Genomic DNA, 12,395 nt, shown 5'->3' with positions numbered 1-12,395 from the left:
TAGCGACGATCGAATCTCGGGCAAGTAACATACCGATGACAAAGGGAACAACGTATGTTGTTATGCGGTCTGACCGATAAAGATCTTCGTAGAATATGTAGGAGCCAATATGGGCATCCAGGTCCCGCTATTGGTTATTGACCGGAGACGTGTCTCGGTCATGTCTACATTGTTCTAGAACCCGTAGGGTCCGCACGCTTAAGGTTTCGATGACAGTTATATTATGAGTTTATGAGTTTTGATGTATCGAAGGAGTTCGGAGTCCCGGATGAGATCGGGGACATGACGAGGAGTCTCGAAATGGTCTAGACGTAAAGATCGATATATTGGACGACTATATTCGGACATCGGAAAGGTTTCGAGTGATTCGGGTATTTTTCGGAGTACCGGGTAGTTACGGGAGAAGCAATGGGCCTTGATGGGCTTTAGTGGGAAGAGGAGAAAGGGCCAAGGGGCTGCTGCGCCCCCTCCCCTCTGGTCCGAATTGGACTAGGGAAAAGGGGGCCGGCCACCTTTCCTTCTCCTCCACTTCCTTCTCCCTTCCTCCCCTCTTGGTGGACTCCTACTAGGACTTGGAGTCCTAGTAGGACTCCACATCTTGGCCGCACCAAGCCTTGGCCGGCCTCTTCCTCCTCCATCCTTTATATACAGGGGCAGGGGGCACCCCATAGACACACAAGTTGATCTTCGTAATCGTTCCTTAGCCGTGTGCGGTGCCCCCCTCCACTATATTCCACCTCGGTCATATTGTAGCGGTGCTTAGGCGAAGCCCTGTGACAAGAGAACATCAAGATCGTCACCACGCCGTCGTGCTGACGGAACTCCTCCCCGACGCTTTGCTGGATCGGAGCCCGGGGATCGTCATCGAGCTGAACGTGTGCTAGAACTCGGAGGTGCCGTAGTTTCGGTGCTTGATCGGTCGGGCCGTGGAGACGTACGACTACATCAACAAAACGCTTCCGTTGTCGAAGGGTACGTAGATTACACTCTCCCCTCTCGTTGCTATGCATCACCATGATCTTGCGTGTGCATAGGAATTTTTTTGAAATTACTACGTTCCCCAACAATTGCCACCATAATTGTTCATTAAACATTGCAGCTCAAAGCAAAGAATCTGGAGGGAGCACATTTCAGTTTGCCACCACCAATATTCATTTAGTACCGCGGTTCAAATATTTTATCGCTCTCAGCGTTTTATTTCTAAGACCTTCCTGGCTACATTACTACTGAGCCTCTGATTCCTTCATCGTGTCGTTTAGCGCATTGGCAACCGTGTCTAGACCTTCAAGCTGGAGCGTGGCAGTGTTCCCTTCCATGTGTATCATCTCGATGAGGAGTGAGTCCCTTTCAGCGGTAATAGTTGCCTGTATATATGGGCAATCATGAATTAGATTAGTTTCCAAGGGTCAAGTGTGTGTAGTTCAAAGATTGCGTCTGAATTATTAACCTTAGTAAGTGGTTTTGCCAGTGAGGTCCCTTTAAAATGTCTGAGTAGGTGGATGACACAGATGGCACTCTCAGCCCTGCATGTGTGTTCAGTGGTCCAATTAAAATACGGTCAGCCAAAAGGTCTTCTTCCTCCGCGTGGTCAAAGGCTAACTAACAACATAACTGACAGAAGAAGTAGTCAATACAGTATGGCATGCTATTGGGGCAGTGGTGGACCTGGTGAATGTTGTGGTTGACAGCAGGGGGTCTTCTTCCTCCAGAACATCCAGCTGCAGTGCCACTCGGTGAAGAAATCTTCGATGCAATCGAACAGCGCGTCATGAAGTTTGTCGGCAGCGTATATAAGGGATGTTTTCCAGTATGCATCCTCGGTCTGGTATGCCATTGGGTCCATGATGGTTATCACCTTGTTGACCATGTCCCAGTTGAAGCAGCACCAACCATGTTGCATATCTGCAGGGACCGTGACCTGTTCGACATGTTCAAATACAAGAGGGGGGTGTGTCAAAGAATCGATTGATTCAGTTCTCATGGGGGAGTGATCGTGCCATGTTGATCAAATTCCCATATTGTGGGTGTACAATGGACCAGTGTTGTATAGTATTACCATCCGGCAGTTTGCAATGTTGCACTTGACTCCGATTCCAGTGAATTGTATTTGTATTGACATGATTCTCGTAGTGTCTTCCCCTGCAATTGCGTGACACTGGTCCATGACAATTGGAGAAAAGGCGAAAAGGATTAGTTCATGGCCGAGCTCGAAATATGACTACAATTGGAGAGAAACTTTTCGTACCGAGAAGTCGGGCTCAAGGAGCAACCGGTATTGTTCATTCAGCGTTGCACGGTGAGCGTGCGCCTCCATTTGTCCCATCCGATGTATGACCAATGACCCGAGCTCGTGGTCAATTTCATAACCATCGCATATTTGTGACTTAATTGCTTTGCCACTGATTGAGATTATCCGCGGGTCAGGATGCGAGACCCATTCCCTGTGAGAGTGATGCAAAAAACTTTAGTCTATCGGCACAACATACCGGGTCGTCGCAATGCACTTACCTAGTGACTCTTGAAAATGATCTGCATTGTGTTTGTGGTTACCTTGATAGGTCGGAGGGCGTCCTTGACCGCATCCAATCTCTGATAGCTTTCCGTATAGTTGGGCCGTGTGTACGCACCAATTGGTTCGTGGACCATGGGTCTTTGGGGAACCCAGTATGAGTCACATTCTTCTTTGTTATATCCGTGTCATTCACTTGACCAAATACGGTGTATCCCTCAGTGTCTCCTATCTTTGTTGCCGAAGTAGGTGAAATCGGCTCGGCCTTTCCATCCTTCTTGATAGGTGTGCTTGCCTCATCGTTGCCATCTGTGTCCAGCTCGAATGATGGGGCATCTGTCGACATGGGTTATTTATCGTTATCTTGTGCTTATGATTGTAAAATAGTATCAGAAAGAAGCATATGACCTAGGCGGCCTCCCCCCCCCCACTTCTACACATATGTCAAGATGTTCACGCCTGCCCGGCGCCCCACGTGCCCCAATGAACACCACCACACCAACCCGCCCCAAACTCACAACCACCACCTACACCCGGCAAAAAAGAAGTACTATTACCAGGCGCGAGGTCTGCCCATGAGCGTTTATGGCCCATTACGGGTGTTGTGGACGACTGGCCGACGTTGGACGTGCACATTACATTGGCATTCTGAATAATAGTTGAGGGTGGAGTCGACAACTCGAGCCTTCTCCCCACTATATGCTTGCCGAGCCTAGACGGTGCTTCCCTCACATCGTGCCGTGTTGCATAACACATATATAGGCTTGAAGCACAGAGTCGAGCGGCCCAATGATATATGAATTTGTGATGAACGCGGGCGGGGTTGTGGGCCGTGTACCTTCGCCAGCGACGTTAGGGATGGGCGGAGGGGCATGATCTGCTACACTTGATGCGGGGGTTTCAATATCTGGCTTGCTGGAATAAAGATGCAACAGTTTTTTCACCAATCGGATGTTCTCATTTGCAATGTCCCTTTTCATTCCGTTTGCGATGTGCACGCACTTTGCGTTGTGCTCTTTTATTGCCCATCCTAAGGGAGACGCGGCCTGCAAAATTAGAAAGTCGATATGTCATATAGAAAACATTCCGGCGGGCGAATGTTCCACACCAGGGGTCCGTCGTTAAAAACATGACACTGGTGACCAGTGCATACATATTTGCTGAACCATTTGAATTTCGGAAAAAAGCTTCTCACCAGCTCTGGGTTTTGCATCTGGATCCAGCGAGCATAATCACCTGCACTGAATGTGTCGAGGCTGCTTGGGGTGTGCGCAAGTTGTCCTATGGCTGATTTAGGATTGACGTAGTTCCCCTATTTTCCGACATCTGGGTTGTGTGTCACCACTGCATACATATTTGCTGAACCTTCTGCCTTGTCCTCTATTGCTCTCTTGGCGTGTTTCACATTTACATAGTTGTGTCTGGTGTAGCACACGGCAGTCCCGTGTCTTGCCTGCAAGAGCTCACTTCAAGATTAGATCATGATGTGTTCAAGCACCTTTGGCATATATTTTTGTTGTGTTTAAGCATAGAATGGTGTTCTTTTTACCTCAGGTAATATGTAAATGTTTTTCCCGTCCTTTCTTACTGAGCACATTAGGATCATCCGTTTCAGGGTCGCCCCGTCGAACAACTCTATCTGTGGTATCTTGGTCTGCTTCAAGTTGAGAATGCCCAGATCTACATTGTCTAGTACAAAAACCTGTTGCTCAGGGGACAAATTTGAAAAAAAAAGTTAGAGAACAATGCCCTTCCAGTGTACTAGCAGTGTATATAAACATAAAATGAACATGGTGATTCTGTTTTCCTTGGTATTGACTATTGGCTGTTTTGAGGCAATTACCTGCAGAAAAAGGTGGCACCCGGACAAGTTGTTGACAGATATGTTTGCATCTGTTTCCAACTTCAGTTTAGCAATTGCTTCCAATAAACCTTCAAATGAATACTTGCACCAATTGAATAGTGCGATGTTGTTGGTATCACTGATGGCACCCCAGTAGTCGATGGTCGAGTGGTCGTGCTTGGTGCACGGGGCAAACAGATTACCCATCACAAAGACCACGAACGCCATCTTGAAGCAGTCCTTCTCTAATCGGCTTGATAGTTCAGTTATTTCCTTCCCGATGAACACTTCGACCGAGCTTAAACTGCGGTCAGATTTGTCAGCCCAACCTATAGAGTTCCTGATGAACTCGATTGCTTCAGGTGTGATCTCAGCATCCTTTCCGTGTATGTCTTGCTCTCCACATGGGATGCTGAAAACTTTGTGGAAATCCTCCGGGTAGAATGTAATCGGCGTTCCACCGTCCCTCTAGATAATACAGTGATCTTTCACGACGACCTTGCTCATGAGGAACTTGCTGAACTTCAGGTTGATTTTTTGAATCATGGGGATGCGCAGCACACCATCAAAACCAATCTCCTCGACCAAGAATCGTTTGTAATCCATAATGCACCAACCACATCTATAACTTTCTGAATAGCAATTCTGGAAGTGTGTGATGTGGACCTGGTTGATGACGCCGTCTGAACTGATCCAGTATGAACTGCTGCTTCTCCTTCGTCTCCCATCTGCTCTACCTCTCTATCCATGGAGGCCGGAGTTTGCATCAGCCGTCCGGGTTGATGTTCCCCTTCTTCCATCAGCCAAACCGCAAGACCTAATGGGGAGCATGTACTGGGGGTTAGGCTTGTTAGAGACTGGCGCACGAGCAACCAAGCATAGAAGTGGGTGGAATAATACCTCGCTGCTCGGCGATCCCAGCGTGCTCCGTCGCCTGGGAAGATCGAAGAAAGCATCGCTGCAATGGAGGCGACCCCTCTACAGTAGTGACCGCAGGGGAGGGGAAGGCGAGGTGTGGGTGCAGCAATTAATTTTGGGTGGTGCACACGCGTGGTGGGCGGATGGGTCTACGTCGGTACCGCCTGTAACACGCTGTTCTGATACACGGCCGAGCCACTTTTTGACCACGCGGTTGCTGCTAGTTCTGGCAGTACACGTCTCTATCTACACCCTCATCGGCAGGTGGTGAATGACAGCGTGTGGGATCCACGCGCTAATTGAAGGTTACATTACGGAGCATGATTACATTAGTTCTCTTCCACAACACGGTACAAGCAAGTCTGCCCTCTGCCGGCTGGGTGCACAACCTACAATTTTTTCCAAGACTAGTTTTTACTCTGCAGCTGACTCTTCAGCGCCTTCTTCATCCAGGGCATCTGCTCTGCTTCATCACTGCCCGCCGGTTGCCTTGGCAAGCATCACAAAGAGCATGAACAGGCATATCATCATCGTGTTCCTAGCTGCTATGCGTCATCCATGGCGCGGCCCATCCCGAGCATGACGTTGCTCCCACCTCCAGCTGCCTCGATGAGAAGGTTGATGCCAACACCAGTGATGAAGAAGGCGTACTGGTCCTCCCAGAACCAAAAATCGCATGGGCCTCCGTCCTGCATTTTCCCGCGGACTGAATGATTAAGCCAAACTGAAAAACGAGATGCTACAAAAGTTCAGTCAAACTTACTGTTTGGTTAGAACATTTGTAGAACTGGATGCCGGGGTTCCGGTCTGTTCTGGACACAAACCACATCGTCCTGGTTCCGGGGCACCTTGGACACAAGATCAATGGCAGCGGGGGTTGCCCGGAGACGACGCACCGACGAGGAGCTATGGGACATCTCGGCACAACGGCAATGGATGGGTGCGACGAGGCGTTTCTGCGTCCTGGGGAAATGAGGTTGCCAACGATCGGTCTAGCTGCATGCTGTTAAATACAGGCATGGCGCAAAAGTATTAACGTTATACAGTGTTCTTGCAGCGGTCGTTTTTGGTCCTCTCGCCTGGGCTAGTACGGCTCGTGTCAGTTCCGTGTGTTAGCCTTGCCATCGAATATGCAAATATACGGAGAACTCGCTCTCGAGCAGGTTAGCTATACTCTAACTAGCGCGGGCAGGGCTTCGAATCGCGACGCCACGCTGTCCGTCGATGCCCTGCATGCAGCTGCCGCTGCGTGGAAGGCTGCACTTCTCCTGAAGACCACAACTGATACTCACCAATAAAAACAAGATTTGATAACTGTTGAAGGAAAATCGGTTGAGAATTGCCTCAATTCAAAGGATTGATGAAACTAAACCAATATTATGGAACAAAACAGAAGAAGATGTTCAAGTCACCACATCAAAAATCAGCCATCTGCTTTTCTTTACTGACACAACAACTAAATTATAATCCGTGAAGAACTGATAGATGTGACACCTAGCTCTATTCCTGCACTGGATAGATTGTCGAAATAGAAAAAGGCCGGTGATCAGGTACCAAAAAAATAGGAACCCCTAAGAAAAAAGGTTACCAAACACATAGGAAAACAAGAACACACTGAGCCGAGGAAAACAATAGGGTTCTCTCACTCACGAACAGAAAGGAGGCGGCGGCGGCGGCGGCGGCGGCGGCTGAGAGATCTCCCATCGGCGGCGGCGCGCGCGAAGGTGATTCCTCTCTTTCTTCGTCCTCTTTCCTTTCTTTCTCTCGAATCGGGGCCGGACGGCTGCTCGTGGACGGCGAGCGCCTTGCTGTTGCCCGTACTCTCTCGTCCATATCCCCCCTCTCTCTGACCGCGGCCGAAAGGTACCGCGCCCGCTGCTTCCTTCCCCTCTGACGGCAAGCAGCTCGGTTCCGGGGAGACGAGGAGGGGTCCGTGCCCTGGCCCGGAACGGCGAGAGGTGGCGGCCGGGCCTGGATCGGCGTCTCCCCTCTCTTAGGCCTCTCTCCCCTTAGTCCTCTCAGATGCGCGCGTGCATCCGCAGCGAGCAGGAAGAGCTGCTGTTGCGCGACGGGCGGGCCGCTAGGTCTTCTCCCCTGTTGTCAGGCATATGATCCTAGCGCTTGGGGAGAAGGATTTCGTTCCGATGTTCCCAAATAGACGAATTGGGGCGCAAATCTGGATCGGGTTTCGAAGCTCAAGGTGTCTGGTTGCTGGGTAGGGTTGCTATGCTGCAGTAACAGGTTTTCTCATAATTTATTGTGCCAAACAGAACCGCAGAACAGCAGAAGTAATTATAGTTCCAATGGATGAAATAGCCCAAAATAGCTAGGTTTTGCCTTTTAGTTGAATCAGATTGATAGCAAACTATCAAACTTATTCAGGGCAGCATTGTGTATGGAATGTGTAGAAAGTTTATGACTGGATGGATTCTTTATATATTTCCTGTGCAAACATCAGCTTTCTCTCGTGGTATTTCTGGAAACACTGCATTGGTTGTTTGCTTCAGTACACTTTTCAAGATTGCTCGGAGTTGGTATGCTTCAGCAATATGTTTGCCTGTGATGCCCTTGGTAATTTTCTTACTACAGCAGTATATTTGTCTTCTGAGTGTTAAGTCATGGTGATTATTGCCAACTGTGTGTTAGGACTTGGGACTATTATTTATTTTCTTTGGCTCCTGAAAAATTATCTCTTGAGGCACTCTCACTCGGTTAGTTTGACGCTGCAATGCACTTTCACCTAGTTTTGATTCTAAAAAGAATGTTCATTTTCTCTCTGCAGGTTTCTTTCTTTGCTGTTAGCGCATCACAAGGAAAATGGCAAGCAGAGCAGGTGGCGATGGCAAAGAACCCATAAATGAGCAAGTAGTCGCAAATACTTATGCCAACATGCGCACTGAAATGAACCAACTCTACACCAAGATCACGGAGCTGGAAATGGAAGTCAGTGAGCACGCCCTTGTGATTGGCGCAATAGAGCCCCTGGACCCCACAAGGCGTTGCTACAGGATGATTGGCGGGGTCTTGGTTGAGAGGACCATCAGGGAAGTCTTGCCCGCCGTGCACCGCAACAAGGAGGGCCTTGAAGAGGTCGTCGCCCGCATGAAGGAGGCTCTGGAGAGGAAGAAGCAAGAGATCACCGAGTTTGAGCTCAAGTACAAGATCAGGATCAGGAAGGGCGACAACAGCGCCAATGAAGAAGGCAGCATGAAGGAAGCCTCTGCCCAGGGTGTTCTTGTTGGCCCTGCGGGCCAGTAGAGCAGAATGACAGGGCAAGGAGACTTGCATGGTTCCTTATCGACGCCAGATTGCTTGTTACCGGATGCCCGCCTGACAGTGATTGTGTGTTTCTGGATGCAGTTTATCATGCAGTACTGTTGAATCCTCGCGTGTAAAACTAGAGATTATGGTAGACCGGGACTCTGTTCGTAAACTGCAGATTTTGCACTGGTTGTGTCATGACTCGCGTGCCTTTTGTCTCCCTTCTGTTGTTGCGCTTCAGAATATTTCTGTCTGTTGATGACATGTTTTGATTCAAGATGAGTTTCAAAGAAATTTTACCGCATTGAAATGTTAAGGCGTGTTGGCAAAAATACCAGATGGATACATGTTTCTTCTTGACTCTGGATAGGACCCGATCAGGCTTTCCATCTAAGCCATATTGGCTTGCTGAATTATGGCTTGCAATACCTTGTGTGTGAAACCTTGTTGTACTAGGTTATGTGCAGTTCCTAGTGTACTTTTTCTTTATCTTTTTTGCAAAAGATTTATTCATAGATTATGCAATGTGGCTTTCCTTTGTGTAAGGAAAAATGGTTGTACCTTGCTAGTTGCCAATATGCTTTTGGCTAGGAATAGTTTGCTATTATGCAAAACTACTTTGTGGGATCTGCAGTTCTACGACGGGAAAGGGTTTGATGACATGTCCAAGAAAATCCTTGACAAATCGTTGAACAAAACACAAGAAGTTTGACTGACTCTGATTCCTCTCATGGTGAGGATGATCGATCAGTGGAGGGGGCTAAGAGCATCTCTAGTGGAACGTGTAAATTTGGACGTGTATATCTCCATATACACGTCCATATACACCTTGCTAAATTATACACCTTCCAGTTTTTCAGTGGAACGTGTAAATTAGGACGTGTATATTCCAACGGCTATATTTTCAAACGGCTATATTTCCAACGGCCATATTTCCGATCTATATAAACCACTCCTACCACCTCTTCCAGCACACTTCTCTCCTCACCTAGATTTTTCTATCGTTTCTCACGCAACACAATGAACACATCCACTTGGGACATGAGTTCTTCGTCATCTTCGTCTGGCGACGATGAACTCATACTTGCAGCATTCGCCGAGCGCGAGGAGGAAGAGAGGAAGAACGCTCGACGCCATGGCGGTTCCAAGCATGGACGTCAGTCAATCGATCGAGGAAGAGATGCCGGATTTCTTCTTCTGTGGGACGACTACTTCAAAGAAGTTCCTCGCTTTCCCGAACATTTGTTTCGACGAAGGTTCATAATTAGTACACTTCTCTGCTTTGGTCCTTTTTTCATTTCCCTGTCTCATTTAATTTTTATGCACAGATTTAGGATCTCGCGTACTTTGTTCAACCGCATAGCTGATGGTATACTTGAGCATGACTATGATGATTATTTTACGCAAAAAAGAAGTGCTTCTGGAGCTCTTGGGTTACATCCTTTGCAAAAGATGACCGCGGCGATGCGGATACTAACATATGGAGTAGCAGCTGATTATGTTGATGAGTACATCCGGTCCGCTGAGTCTACTAATTTAGAGTCTTGCAAGAAATTTGTGATCAAAATTTGTGAAGTTTTTGGGGAAAAGTACCTGAGATCTCCAAATGAAGAAGACATTGCTAGGTTACTTGCAATAGGGGAGGAAAGAGGATTTCCCGGTATGTTAGGGAGCATAGATTGCATGCACTGGGGGTGGAAAAATTGCCCCAAAAAATGGCATGGCATATTTAAAGGCCATGTGAGCGAGCCCACTATGATCTTGGAAGCAGTTGCTTCACAAGATCTTTGGATTTGGCATGCTTATTTTGGTTTACCAGGGTCTCTGAATGATATAAATGTTCTTCAACGTTCTCCTGTTTTTACAAAGCTAGACGAAGGCCAAACTCCTTCAGTGAATTATAGCATCAATGGCCATCAGTACACAATGAGGTATTACCTTGCAGATGGTATCTATCCACGGTGGGCAACATTTGTGAAGAGCATACCAGCTCCAACTAGCAGAAAGCATAAAACTTTTGCCAAGAAGCAAGAGGGGGCTAGGAAAGATGTGGAACGAGCCTTTGGAGTTCTGCAATCCCGTTTTGCCATTGTTCGTGGACCTGCTAAAGGATGGAAACGTAAAGAAATCACTGATGTCATGAAAGCTTGTGTCATAATGCACAATATGATAGTTGAAGAGGAGCGACAAACTGGTCGGCAAAGCTGCACTTTTGAGGCAATGGGAGAAAGAGTCACAGTCTCTCGTACTCATGCGGAAGAACTAAGCTCTTTTATTCAGATGACTCATCGGATTAGAAATTTCGATGAACATGATCAGCTTAAACTTGATCTAATTGACCATGTGTGGCAAAAGTTTGGAAACGAGTAATCCATGTCTTTGTAATGCAGCTATCAATAAAAATATTTATGCAATGAGTGATGTAATCCATGTCCTCAACTAGCAGAAAGCAGTAAATAGTTCTTACAACTACAACATATAGCTCACATTACCCTAGGCCGCGAGCAAGGATCTCCTTCTGCTTAGCTTGGTAGAACTGCTTTTGAACATCAGTCATACCACTTGTGTCGATGAGCATGATCCTCTCATCTAATTCAAACTGTCTCCGTGCATCCTCCCTCTCGTTTCGTGCATCCTCATTCTTTTTGAGTGCAATCTCCTCTTTTCGCAATTCCAATTGTTGTGCATAGCGAGCATTTCTTGCCGCCTCTTTGATCTCATCCTTCTCTAGCTTTGCTGCCCACACAGTTTCTAATGATAGCTTGCAAGCACTGTCATCAGCTTTACCTCTCTTGTCCCTCTTCACACCATCAGGTCTTTTCTCATGTTCAAGAGCATCAGTGTGTATCGAGGTAGCATCAGTACGTACCGAGGATGCATCAGCCGGATCATTGGTGGCTGTGCCCGGACTTGCATCAATGGTCTTCTTTTGTTTCTTAAGAGAAGTTTCAACTTCTCTTGTCTGCCACTTTGGATACTTCAAAAACTCTACATAGCAATGCATCAGTGTGAAAGGCTTCTTTTTTTTAAGATCCATTTCCTTGAACAAAATGTGTGCATCGTTTGTCTGCACATATAAATATGTTGTTAAAATAAGCACAACACATATAGAATATTGCACATCACATACAGAATTACAAGAAAGGCGCATACCTTTTCTTGTATAGTCCTTCCACTTTCTTGCCTATTTAAAATCTGCTGAAGGCAACCACAAAATTTAGAGGTCTCTCTGTTAATCATTGTGTAACGGCAATTGATTGCATTAGCATTCCGCTCCGGTCATGATGATTCCTTGTGTGTGTTGTAGTACTCTGAAATTCTATCCCAATAAGCATCCCGGTTTTGATCTGTCCCAACAATATCCAAACTTGTATTTGCCCATGCTGCTATGAGAACCTTGTCCTCATCACTAGACCAAATTTTGCTTTTGTTGGATTTTCCTTTCTCTGTTATTGCAGAACGATGCTGAGTTAATGGGGTTGCCTGCTCTTCAATTGGACTTTCTAGTTGTGTTTGCGTGTAACCAAAATCAAGGATGTCCAAGAAGCTTTGGTCAGTATCCATCTGCAAGCAACCAATGCACAGCTATTTTAGACCACAATCTGGCATCAAATTGATAAGCAAAAATTATTTTCTTCTCCTTCCAAAGAGCTATGCATCTCCCCTGCATCTCCTCCCGGCGCCGCTCGTCCCTGCATCTCCCCACGGCGCCCCGCTCGTCCCCACCACCGCCCCGCTCGTCCCTGCATCTCCCTCCTCCCCAGCCGCCGCCCCTGCATCTCCCCCCTCCCCCCACCGCTCCGCCGCCCAGCCCCCACTCGTCGCCCAGCCCCCCGTCCCCGCCCTCTATTCTCACCAGGGCGC

The 12,395-nt window shown here is 47.4% G+C and overlaps 1 protein-coding gene and 1 pseudogene across 1 annotated transcript; one reads left to right on the top strand and one right to left on the bottom strand.

The window, feature by feature from the left end:
* The first annotated feature begins 6,838 nt into the window (after positions 1 to 6,838).
* LOC125539702 (probable prefoldin subunit 2) lies at positions 6,839 to 8,847 on the top strand. The gene is made up of 2 exons (XM_048703210.1): positions 6,839 to 6,994; positions 8,053 to 8,847. Exon 2 carries the CDS (start codon positions 8,088 to 8,090, stop codon positions 8,526 to 8,528), a length of 441 nt encoding a protein of 146 aa, XP_048559167.1. The 5' UTR covers positions 6,839 to 6,994; positions 8,053 to 8,087; the 3' UTR covers positions 8,529 to 8,847.
* Positions 8,848 to 10,461: 1,614 nt separating this feature from the next.
* On the bottom strand, positions 10,462 to 12,095 carry LOC125537857 (annotated as a pseudogene).
* Between the last annotated feature and the right edge of the window lie 300 nt (positions 12,096 to 12,395).

This window comes from Triticum urartu, chromosome 2 (genome assembly GCF_003073215.2).
Source record: "Triticum urartu cultivar G1812 chromosome 2, Tu2.1, whole genome shotgun sequence".
Taxonomy (NCBI): Eukaryota; Viridiplantae; Streptophyta; class Magnoliopsida; order Poales; family Poaceae; genus Triticum; species Triticum urartu.
The sequence above is the reverse complement of the archived record's forward strand: the minus strand, read 5'-3'. Positions and strand labels throughout refer to the sequence as shown.